At 63.3% G+C, this 12,143-nt stretch overlaps 1 protein-coding gene across 1 annotated transcript; it reads left to right on the top strand.

Annotated features, from left to right (window-relative positions):
- Positions 1-3,049: 3,049 nt before the first annotated feature.
- Positions 3,050-8,072, top strand: NXPH3 (neurexophilin 3). The gene is made up of 2 exons (XM_031507088.3): positions 3,050-4,181; positions 5,308-8,072. The coding sequence occupies exons 1-2, from the start codon at positions 4,125-4,127 to the stop codon at positions 6,037-6,039; spliced, it is 789 nt and encodes a 262-aa protein (XP_031362948.2). The 5' UTR covers positions 3,050-4,124; the 3' UTR covers positions 6,040-8,072.
- The last annotated feature ends 4,071 nt before the right edge of the window (positions 8,073-12,143 follow it).

The following is a 12,143-nucleotide window of genomic DNA, read 5'->3' as shown; positions in this document are numbered from 1 at the left end:
TTTTTGCTGGAGAAGAGCCGCGACCCCGCGGAATTCTGCCCAGCGCCCCCGGCTGAGAGCAGCTCCAGCCGCAAACCGGGAATCTGGGGAATTTTGGGACTGGGAGGTCGCCGGCCGGGCTTTGTCCATCCCAGATCCTTCTCTTCCCAAGGACCGAGAATTCCCGAGGTTTGCCCGGGTGCTTTGGATCCCGCGGTTGCTGTGCCAGGAACCCCTGGAAGGGTCTCCGGCCCTGAACCCTTTTAATCCCGGATTTCTCTTTTTTGTCCCGGATTTCTCTTTTTTGTCCCGGATTTCTGTGTTTTTATCGCTGATCCCGGCGGGAATGGGCCGGGATGGGCTCCGGATCTCCCGGGAACCGTCCCCTCCCCAAGGCTCCCTCCCCGCAGGACAGGCAGGAAAATGGGATTTTCCCCCCTGAGCTTTTTGGTTTCGAGGCTCCGGGTTTGGAGCAGCAGCTGGCACCGGCTCTGCTGTGCCAGGGGAGGAGTTTTGGGTAAATTCAAGCATTATTTGGGAAAAAAACTCCGCATTTTGTGCTCAAAACTCATGGAAGTGCTCACGGCCCAATGCTCATCCCTGCACAAACACTCCCCTGGCACGGCTCTGCTTTCCTTGGATTGCTCCTCCCCGGAGAAGCGGCTCTGGCTGCCTCTCGGGTTGTTTTTAGGGAATTCTATTCCCCAAAACTCGGTGGGAAGGGAAATTGGAGCCGCCGGTCCCCACTCGGGGGGAGCCACGGGGCTCCGCAGCCGGATCCGGCCGGGATCGCTCCGGAGCCCCGGAGCTGCAGCCCCGAGCTCGTCCTGCCCCAAAAAGCAAAGGGAGAAACCCAAAACGCTCCGGGATGGAAAACGGGCGCAGGGGAACGGGAGCGGCTCAGCCACGGTGCCCCCGTTTCCCGGGACAAAAGGATCGTGCCTCAGTTTACCCCGGAAACCACAGGGCGAGAGGGGCTCGGGCAGCAGCCGCTGATCCCAGGCTGGGATCCACTCCAGACTGGGATAAACTTCTGAGCTGGGATCCACTCCTGGGCCGGGATCTACTCCCAGACTGGGATCCACTCCAGACTGGGATCCACTTTAGGTTGGGATCCATTCCCAGGCTGGGATCCACTCCTGGACTGGGATCCGCTCACGAACTGGGACCCACTCCCTGCCAGGATCCACTCCTGGGCCTGGATCCACTCCTGGCTGGAATCCACTCCGGACTGGGATCTGCTCCCGGGATCAGGGTCCGTGGGAGCTTCCCAGAGGGAAATCACAGAATTCCAGAAGGGTTTGGGGTGGAAGGGCCTTAAACCCCATCCCCTTCCGGCTGCCAACAAATCCCCAAACCCACCCTGCCCCCAGGAACCCCCCAAATCCCCCCTGCCCCCAAGAAACCCCCAAAACCCCCCTGTCCCCAAAAAACCCCCCAAACCTCCTCTGCCACCAGGAAACCCCCCAAACCTCCCCAGGAAACCCCCCAAACCCCCCGTGCCCGCAGGAAATCCCCGTTCCCGGCCGGTTCCGTCTCTCCCATCCCCGGTTCTGTCACACCTCGTGAGGAAAACGCTTCCCAAAAGCAGAGCCGGGAACGGGGAGCGGCCCTGGGGCTCCCCGAGCCCCTCCGGCCCCCGGCCCCTCCTTCCCCGGCCGGGCTGAGCCCCCCAGCCCCGGCCGCTCTTCCCAGCGCCGGGTCCCGCTAGAGGGCAACAGAAAACCGGGAAAGAAGCGCCGGGAAAGGGCCTGGCAGCACCGCCAGGGCTCCTCGGGGCTCGGCTCCACCTCAGCGGCACCGGAGCCCCGAGGTGCCCCCCTGGACCCCGGCCGAGGATCAGCCTGCACCCCCAAACCCAGCCGGGATACGGGGAACGGTCCCTGCCCGCCGCACGGGGGATCGGGATGAGTTTTGAGGTGCCTGCCCCCCCAAACCGCTCCAGGATTCCATGAAAACCGGGCAGGAGGCGAACCCCCGCGTCTGCGGGAAAAGAGGTTTCCCAAAAAAAAAGCAGGAATTTGTGGCGGAGCAAAGGCAGAGCCGAACCCTCGGCACGGACGGAGCCCATCCTCACGCAGAGGCCGGATCCCGGGCCAGGACCCTGCTGCGGGAAAGAGCAGGAAAATTCCCTTTATCCACCCCACTGCTCCCACTCCTCGTGGAATTCCCGGGCGTTTGGATGGAAGCTGACCCGAGCTCCGGCCCGGACGCGTTCGGTGCCGCCCCGGGGCTGCCAGGAGGGAGATCCCGGCCCCTGGATGCGCCGGGCTCCGGAGGGAGCCGGAGCTGCTCCCGGGTCCATCCCGGGTTGTTCCACTCCGGCCCCGGGGAAGCGACATTAAAGCGTTTTTATCCCTCCTCATCCCCGCAGGACCCCAAAAGTGCTCCCCAAGGGATTCCCAAATCCAGGCTCAGCCTGGGACGGAGGGACGGAGCCGGCAGGGCGGGGGAGCTCCGGGAATGCGGAGATGGCTGAAAACCGGGAATGCCCGAGCGCTGGGAAGTTTGATGGGGATCTTTGATGGGAATCTCGGCAGCCCCTGAGGGGATCCCGGCCGCTGCCGCCGGATTTCCTCCAGCTCCGCGTTCCTTCGGCTTCTGCGAGGCTCCGGGGTCTGCTCCTGAGGGAATATTCCGGAATTTACCTGCCCTGGATGCCAGGGAGGGTTCCTGGGGGGATCCGTCACTTTTTGGCTCCCATTGGCGCAGGAACCGGGATCTCCTTTGGGATTAAGGAGGAGCCTGAGAACCGCAGGCTCAGAAAGGCTGGGAAGGACCCCGAGGCCCTCAAATCCACCTTTCCCAAAATCCATTCCCCATCAGGCGCCACATCCCCCCGGCCTCCCGCGTCCCCAAGTGCCACCGCGCCGGGGAAGCTGCTCAGGGAATAAAACCCGATCCAGCTGCCGGGAAATTCCTGCCCAAGGTCGGATTTCCAGTGGGATTCGGCTTTCCAAGAATTGCAGGAGGAGCCGAGCAGCGCTGCAGGAACCCAACCTTCCTCCCCTGCCCGAAAATCCCCGTCCAGGCGCGGTGGGAACCTGGCCGGCCCTGCTGGGCAGATGGGGCCGGCGGGGCTCCAGCAGCTCATCCTGCACCACAGCGGGATCTTTCCCGGGAATTGGCTCCATTTTTAGCGTCCTTGCTTCCCAAAGCAGCTCAGGGAAAGGGGGGATGAGGGAAGGATGTGGAGAGGAACACAAAGGGATGCAAGGAAAAGGGATTTTCTCCTCAGGGCGGGAGAACCCTGGGTTTGATCCCAGTCCTGCCCATGGGAAGTTAATTCCCAGTATTCCAACTTCTCCTGGAAGGTGGGGAAAGGAGAACTGCTGCCCTCCATGGGCTAAAAGGCATCACAGATCCCAAACATTTCTAAGGGATCCCTGTCCTTCCTTTGTGGATAAACTGGGAGCCGAGGTGACCGGGGGCTTCTGCCCTTCCCTGGAGCGGGGGGATGGGGCAGAGCCGATCCCGGCAGGGCCAGAACCGATCCTGGGCCAGAGGGCGATGCCGGCGACAAGGACAGAGCCGGGGACCCCCGCGGGTCCCCCTTGTTCCCCATCCCAGTTCACGCCAGTTCTCCCAGTTCTGCCCCAGCCTGGGCTGCCGCTCCGGAGGGAGCCACGGGGGCTTTGCCAGAGCCCGCTGAGCCCCCCAGGACCCCCCCAGCCGCCAGGGACCCCTTCGGGGGCTCTGCTGGGCCGCGGGCACCAAAGGGTTACTCCGGAGGTGCCGCTCGGCCCCGGCACCTGGCGGGGGAGGCGGGAGCGGAGCCGGAGCGCGGCCGGAGCGAGCAGGGATGGAGCGAGCCGGGGATGGAGCGGAGTTTCCCTGAGACTCCGGCGAGCGGCGGGCGGGGGAGCGGCCGGGGGGACAGGGGAGGGGACAGCGAAGGGGACACGGGGACGGCAGCGGCCGCAGGTGAAGCCGCCGCGCCTCGCCCGGAGCGGCCCCGCGGGGCGGGAGCTGCCGGGGCCACCATGGGCCGGGGGGGGCCGTAGGGAGCCGCTCCGCAGGGGGACCCCCCCTTCCCCTCGCTGACGCTGGAGGAGAAGGGAGGGAAAGACGGAAAAAGGAGGAAAATCCCAGCGAAACCCTCCCCAAATCGGAGCCGCGGAGAAGGCGGCGGCGCCGGCTGGAAAATGCATCTTCCTCGGAGCTGCGTCCTCCTCTTCCTCCAGGGCAGCATCGCGCTGCTGGTGAGCGCCGGGAGGGCAGCGCAGGGGGTCCGGGGGCTGCGGGCACCGGGGGTCGCGCAGCCACGGGGATGGGGCGTGCGGGCAGCCGGCAGCGATCCCCAAAGCCGTCCCCGCATCCCCGCCCGCCCCCGGGAAAAAACCGCGTCCCAAAACTTCTGTTATTTGGCCGCGGGGAGCGGGCAGGGCTGGCGAGGAGAAGGCTCCGGATCGCCCCAGAAATCCGCACGCCCCCAGCCCCGCGCGGCAGCCCGGGGAGGGCTGGGGCAGCGCCGGGGCCGGGCCGGCTCCGGGCTCCGCTTCCCGGGGCTCCCTCTGCCTCCCGCTGCCTGCTCGGCCGGGTCAGCCCCGGGCACCCCGCGGCTTCTCCGGGTCCCCCCGCCCCGGCCCATGGGGCTGCAGCCCCCCGGGCGCCCCCAGACCCCCAGCAGCCTCTGGCGGTGGCCGTTTGGGGGTCCCGGGAGCGGAGCGGAGCCCGGGGCAGCTCCCCGGGTGACAACTCCGCTCTGCTGTCCCTTGTCCTGTCCCGGCCCCCTGGCCCGGGTGTCCCCAGGCCTGGCGGGGTCGGAGGGGCCGTGCCGGGGGCAGGGGTGGGGGTGAGGGCACGGGGGGTGCGGGAGCTGCGCCCCGAGGCAGCAGAGAGCGACTCGGAGCCATCGCGGCTGCTCGCACCCATTCCCGGAGCAGCCGGGAGGCAGGAGAGCTGGAGAAGGCGCTGCCGGGGGGAAACAAAACAGAGAATAAAGAGAAAATCGGGGGAGAGAGGCTGGGAAGGGCTGGCAGGGCTCGGTGACCCTGCGGAGGGGCTGGCAGGGCTCGGTGACCTGGGGAAGGGGCTGGCAGGGCTCGGTGACCCTGCGGAGGGGCTGGCAGGGCTCGGTGACCTGGGGAAGGGGCTGGCAGGGCTCGGTGACCCTGCGGAGGGGCTGGCAGGGCTCGGTGACCCTGCGGAGGGGCTGGCAGGGCTCGGTGACCCTGGGGAGGGGATGGCAGGGATGATGACCCTGGGGAAGGGGCTGGCAGGGATGATGACCCTGCGGAGGGGCTGGCAGGGCTCGGTGACCCTGGGGAGGGACTGGCAGGGCTCGGTGACACCCCCAGCCCGCAGCTCCTCCATCCCCGCGTCCAGGTGTTCTGCGCTCCAGAGGAACTCGGGCAAGGTGCGGGTCCAGGCGAGCCCCGGGCCCGCGGGAGAGCCCCGGGGCCGAAGCTGCGGGAGCTGCTCTTCCCAAAGCCCCTCCCGAGCCTGAGCCCGGCCCCGCCGCAGAACCGGACCCTCCCCGCGCTGGGCAGCGGCTCCCGGGAGCTCGGGGGAGCCCGGGAGGGCCGGGCCGGGCCGGACCTGGGCCCGCGGGCGCAGCGGGAGCCGCGGCCGGCCCCGGGCGGGCTGCAGAAGCTTTTCGGCTGGGGCGATTTTTACTCCAACATCAAGACGGTGAAGCTGAACCTGCTGATCACGGGCAAGGTCGTGGATCACGGCAACGGCAGCGTCAACGTCTTCTTCCAGCACAACTCCACGGGCCACGGCAACATCTCCGTGAGCCTCGTGCCCCCCACCAAGGCCGTGGAGTTCGACCTGGAGCAGCAGATCTTCATCGAGGCCAAGGAGTCCAAGGTGTTCAACTGCCGCGTGGAGTCGGAGCAGGTGGCCCGGGCCAGGAAGACCTCGCTGTGCACCTTCGACCCGGCCAAGACGTGCTCGCAGGAGCACACGCAGAGCCGCGCGGCCTGGCTGTGCTCGCAGCCCTTCCGCGCCGTCTGCGTGTACATCACCTTCTACAGCAGCGACTACCGCCTGGTGCAGAAGGTGTGCCCCGACTACAACGCCCACAGCCGCCGGCCCTACTTCCCCTCGGGATGAGCCCCGCGCCGCCACTCCCGGGATTCCCGGGGCTGCGATTCCCGGGCAGAGATTCCCGGGCTGCGATCCCCGGGGCTGCAATTCCCGGGCAGAGATTCCCAGGCTGCGATCCCCGGGGCTGCAATTCCCGGGCAGCGATTCCCTCGATTCCCGGTCCGCGATTCCCGGGGCAGCAATTCCCGGGATTCCCGGGCAGCGATTCCCGGATCTGCGATTCCCAGGGCTGAGATCCCCGGTCCGCGATTCCCGGGGTCCCGCGGCTGGAGGGATGGGGGTGGCTTTGGAGCCGGGAATGCTCCCTGGAATCCGCAGGCGTGGAAGGAAGAGAATTTCCCGTTTTTCCCGGTGGGGAGAGGGGCAGCGGCAGCCGCGGCCCCGGGGTCTGCAGAGACCGGGACGTGGAGCAGGGCTGGATTTGGGACGTGGGAACAGGACAGAGCCACGGTCGGGACTCGAGCTCCTCAGAGCAATAATGGAGCGGCCTGGATTGGGATTTGGTGATTCCAGGTAAAGAGGGCTCCGGAGGGAGGGCCGCAAGCCCTGGAGACCGGGAGGAGCTCGGGGAAGGGGGAGAAGTCACCGGATGGTGCCACCTGGCCCCGGGCACCCTCGGGCTCTGCAGGAGCTGGGGATGAGCCCTCCCGAGCCGGGACGGGCAGGGCGGCTCTCCCCACGCCAGGCCGGTGCCGCGGGAGGGTTCGGGGACTCGGAGCTGCATTCCCGGGCGGAGCAATCCCGGCGGAGCGGGTCCGGTGTGCGGGCACAGCGAGGGATCCACGCGGCGCCCCCGGGTGCGATTCACACGCTGCTTCCCCTGCACCCCCTCCCTGCCCGATCCTGCCCAGATCCCTGCCCGGATCCTGCCCTGATCCCTGCCCTGCCCCACTTCCTGCCTGGATCCCTGCCCCGATTCCTTCCTGGATCCCCGCCCTGCCCAGATCCCTGCCCGGATTCCAATCCCTGCCCGGATCCCTGCCCAGATCCTGTCCTGATCCCTGCCTGGATCATGGCCCTGATCCCAGTCCCGATCCCGGCCCGGATCCTGCCCTGATCCCTGCCCCAATCCTGCCCGGATCCCAATCCCTGCCCTGCCCGGATCCTGCCCTGGCCCCTGCCCGGATCCCAATCCCTGCCCTGCCCGGATCCTGTCCCGATCCCGGCCCTGATCCCAGTCCTGATCCCTGCCCAGATCCTGCCCCGATCCCTGCTCCGATCCCTGCCCCGATCCCAGTCCCGATCCCTGCCCAGATCCTGTCCTGATCCCTGCCTGGATCCTGGCCCTGATCCCAGTCCTGATCCCTGCCCGGATCCTGCCCCGATCCCTGCCCGGATCCCTGCCCCGATCCCTGCTCCGATCCCTGCCCGGATCCCATTCCCGATCCCTGCCCCGATCCCTGCCCGGATCCTGCCCCGATCCCTGCCCGGATCCCTGCCCCGATCCCTGCTCCGATCCCTGCCCGGATCCCATTCCCGATCCCTGCCCTGATCCCTGCCCGGATCCTGCCCCAATCCCTGCTCCGATCCCTGCCCGGATCCCTGCCCGGATCCCTGCCCGGATCCCTGCCCGGATCCCTGCTCTGATCCTGCCCCGATCCCTGCCCCGATCCTGCCCGGATCCCTGCCCGGATCCCTGCCCGGATCCTGCCCCAATCCCTGCTCCGATCCCTGCCCGGATCCCTGCCCCGATCCCTGCCCCGATCCTGCCCCAATCCCTGCCCGGATCCTGCCCCAATCCCTGCTCCGATCCCTGCCCCGATCCCTGCCCCGATCCTGCCCCAATCCCTGCCCGGATCCCTGCCCGGATCCCGCCCGGATCCTGCCCCAATCCCTGCCCGGATCCCTGCCCCAATCCCTGCCCCGATCCCTGCCCGGATCCCTGCCCCGATCCCTGCCCGCTCCCGGCTCCCGGCGCCGCCGTTCCCGGGCAGAGGGGAGGGAACGGGAGCTCAGAGCCGGGATTTCATTCCCAGGGAAGGAACAGAAACTCCCCCCGTGGCCCCGGGGAGGGAATAAAGCGCTCACGGTGGCACCGAGGCAGGGCCGGAGTTTTTCCTGGAAGTGTTGGCAGGGAGAGGGAAAACAAACGTGGGGGGCTGGGAATGAGGGATGGCCACGATGCAGGCCCGAATCCTGGAATGGGGTCCAGACCTGGACTCCCAGATTTCCTTTTATGTGGGCATTCCCAATTTCCACCCCTTGCCCAGGAATCCAAACGTCAGGCTCCCGTTTTTGTGCTATTCCCACTTTCCTCCCCTTGCCCAGATATCCGAATTTCAGTCTCTCACCTATTTGGGCATTCCCAGCTCCTGGGTATTCCCAATCTCCTGTCCTTCCCAGACATCCAAATTTCAGGCTCCTATTTTTGGGGCATTCCCAGCCTCCTCCCCTTCCCAGACATCCAAACTTCCGTCTCCCACTTCCACTGGCACATTCCCTCCTCCAGAAAAGACCAAAAAAAGCCACTTCCCTTCCCTTTCTCCCCAGAATCCAGAGCACCAGGCCAACTCCAAAAATTCCTTCCCACCCTCCCAGGACAGGTCCTGCCCCCGGGAGCAGGGTTTTACTTCCCAAAATTTATTTATTCCCAAAATAAATCCCTTCTCCAGCACTCTGGGAGGGCTTTGCCAGCTGCTGGCGGAGTTTCAGGATGAGCTCCCGCATCCAGCCAGGAGCTCCTTCCCAAAACCCACGGAGCCTCCAGAATCCGTGAGGACTTCTCCTCACCAAGCCCCGAAAGTTGGAAAAAGCTCTGGAAAATTTCACATTTCCAGGAAATAACGGGAGCGAGGTTTGGATTCAGGAGGGGAGGGAGAGGGAAATGTGGGGAACTAAAAATATTCCCGGAGGGTTCAGGTTTGCTGGAGGAAGGAGACAAAAAAATGGTTAAAATCTCATTGAGGCGACAGCAAACAAACAAACAAACAAACCCGCACAAAAGTTGGAGAAATCCGGAGAAATCCCAGAGAATCGCCGCCGGAGAAGCCCCGGGAGCGGGCGGGAGCAGGAGGAGGCTCCAAGGATGCGCGGCTGCCGGAGGGATGCGAGCCGCGGTTTCTAAGGAGACCAGGACGGGCCATTCTTCCAGCCCGGAGAGGAGAATTCCTGCTCCGGGAGCCGCGGGGAGCGAGGGAGGAGCTGCAGGAGCAGCAAGGCCCGAGGGAAAATCCCCGCATCCCAAAGCCGCTCCCGGGATCGCTCCCGGGATTCCCGGTGCCCTGGGTGGTCACTGCACGGGGCAGCCCGGCTTCCAGCCAGGAACGATCCCGGATTTCCCCGTCACAGGCACATCCCGAAGCCCGGCACGCAGCGATGCCAAACATTCCCGGGTTTCCAGCAGCTCCTGGGACTGTTCTTCTCCCATCCCGGGAAGGAGCTGCCACCAGCAACCTCTCCCCATCCATGGGTTCTCCTGTGCTGTGGGGGAGGGAAAACCTTGGGAATCCCAGCCCAAACCTTGAGAATCCCAGCCCAAAACCTTGGGAATCCCAGCTCAAAACCTTGGGAATCCCAGCCCAAAACCTTGGGAATCCCAGCCCAAAACCTTGGGAATCCCAGCCCCAAACCTTGGGAATCCCAGCCCAAAACCTTGGGAATCCCAGCCCAAAACCTTGGGAATCCCAGCCCAAACACTCCCAGCATCCAGGGGAGGATTTGAAGGGAAGGGAAGGGAAGGGAAGGGAAGGGAAGGGAAGGGAAGGGAAGGGAAGGGAAGGGAAGGGAAGGGAAGGGAAGGGAAGGGAAGGGAAGGGAAGGGAAGGGAAGGGAAGGGAAGGGAAGGGAAGGGAAGGGAAGGGAAGGGAAGGGATGCAATCCCAAAGGAAGAGGCTGGTTACTGCCACGTTTTCCATGGCTGCGGGGGCTTTTCCAGCTCCAGGGGCTCCTGCAGGAGGTGCCTGGATCCCCTGGGATCAAGGAGCAGCTCCTGGGAATGCTGGAACCCAGCACGGAGCATCCCGGTGCTGCCAGCGCTGCCGGGATCCGCAGGCAGGAGAAGCAGCGGGATAACGGGAGAGGGAAGTTTGGGAGGATGGAAAACACAGTTCAGGCCTGGAGAAAAAACAACAGGGACAGCTGTCAAGGGCAGGAATGGAAAACTCAGCTCAAATCCCTCCAGACTCCAAGAACTCAGCAGAGAATTCCCAGCTCAAATCCCAGCCCTGCCTGCAGTGGGAACACGGTCAATAATTCAGGAATGGCTCGGAGGGGCTGGGATGGAGGAGCCCCCGCCCCGTTCCAGGACAGCTCCCGGGTTTGGGAGCTGCTGCTCCTACTTCCCATGGAACTGTGGTGGCTGTGGAAATCCGGGAATGCAGGAGAGGATCAAACAGGGAGCAGGGGAGGCTCCCACATTCCCAGGCTTTTCCAATGTCTCTGTTCCAAACTGCATCCAAAATTTCCCTAGAGGAGAACAGCCCAAAGCGGGAGGGAACCCCGAGCTCCAGGCACGGGGGCTCTGGAATGTCGTTCAGGAAAACACAATTCCAACGGCAAATCCAGGGAAGAGACGGCTCAGAAGGAGATTCCTGCAGGACTCTGTCCAGGGAATGATGGAGAAATGAGGGAGCGAGGCAGTGCTGGAGCATCCCGGGCTCCTGCTGTGCCTGGGGAGCAGTTTGGGAGCTCCGGTTTTCCAAACCTTTGGAATTGCAGCCTGGTTTTAACTCTGCTCCCTCTCCTTGCCTCAGCATCTGACACATCCCTCTGGCTGCTGAAATCCAGCCTGGAATTTTCTCATTCCCATTCTCATTCCTATTCCCTTTCCCACCCATTTTCATCCCCATTCCCTTCCCATTCTCATTCTCATTCCCATTCCCATTCCATTTTCATCCCCATTCCCATTCTCATTCCTATTCCTATTCCCTTTCCCACCCATTTTCATCCCCATTCCCTTCCCATTCTCATTCCCATTCCCATCCCATTTTCATCCCCATTCCCAGTCCCATTCCCGTTCCCATTCCCATTCCCATTCCCATCCCCATTCCCACCAATTTCCAGATGCCTGCTCCCATTTCCAGTTGTTTTTTCCCTGGAGGAAGCAGAGCCATTCCTGGATTTTCCCTCATCCCAGCACCGCTCCCCTTGGATTTACCCGGATTTTGGGATGCTCCAGCACTTTCCACGGACAGGGATTTGCCCGTCCCAGCCCTGGGTCCCAGCAAACGTTGGGATCTTTAATTAACGCCCTCCTTGGCTTGCCAGGCTCAGCCAGATGGAGCTTAATTTAATTAGGAGATTTTAATTACCCATAATAGCAGGATTTCCAAGCCATGGAGAGGTTTTGGGATCAGCCCCAATCCCCCCCTGGAGCTGCCCATGGGATGCAGGGAATGCTGGTCACTGCTTTCCCAAAATTGGCTGGATTTGATCAACATTCCAAGGAATTTTTCCACAATCTCCTCCAATATTTGTGGGAAACCGGGCCTGGAATGGCCACACCCAAACAAATCCATTGGGAAATACCATCCATCCCAAAAATCCTCAGCATCCATCCCAAAAATCCTCAGTATCCATCCCCAAATTCCTCAGCAGGGGGGAACCGCTGAGCCTGGAGGGAGCTCTGGGAAGAACATCCAGGGTTTTTTGTTTCAGGGATCAGAATTTGCCAAAAAATCCAGAGGGATCTCCAGGACCTCATCCCTGCTCCGAGGGCTGGGGCTGTCCCAGTTCTCCCAGTTTGGCCAGTTTATCCCCCACCAGCTGGATGAAATCCTTGCCTTTTCCTGCTGTTCCTGGGGGAATCAGGGATCCGGGGAGCTGAGCTGTTGCTGGGAGCAAGAGGACAATAATAAATGATATAAAAATAATAAAATAATATAATAAAATACATCAAGTGATCAGAATAATGATAATAATAATATTTCCAAGAGGAGCTCTCGGTCCCATCCTCTCCTTCCCAGGATCCCTCCTCATTCCATGCCACAATTCCCCTTTTCTCGCCAGCCCTTCCCAATTTACTCCCTCAATTAACACAGCTCCTCCAGGGATTTGAATAATTCAGTCCCACGGATGGAATCCGATGGAAGGAGCAGCAGAAATCCCAACTCCACTTGAACCAAAGCCGGGCTGGATTTTCCTGCCCACGCTTTGCCCAGGAAACTTCAAAA

The sequence above is a fragment of the Lonchura striata genome, chromosome 27, assembly GCF_050655825.1.
Source record: "Lonchura striata isolate lonStrDom1 chromosome 27, ASM5065582v1, whole genome shotgun sequence".
In the NCBI taxonomy this organism is placed as follows: domain Eukaryota; kingdom Metazoa; phylum Chordata; class Aves; order Passeriformes; family Estrildidae; genus Lonchura; species Lonchura striata.
Note: the sequence above shows the minus strand (reverse complement) of the source record. Positions and strands in the feature narration are given on the sequence as shown.

What these genes read in the sequence shown, in the direction of transcription:
- NXPH3 (XM_031507088.3), top strand. Translation starts at nt 4,125, where the DNA reads ATGCATCTTCCTCGGAGCTGCGTCCTCCTCTTCCTCCAGGGCAGCATC. An exon ending in AGGGCAGCATCGCGCTGCTG is followed by an intron (nt 4,182 to 5,307) that starts GTGAGCGCCGGG and finishes CCCCGCGTCCAG; the next exon opens with GTGTTCTGCGCTCCAGAGGA.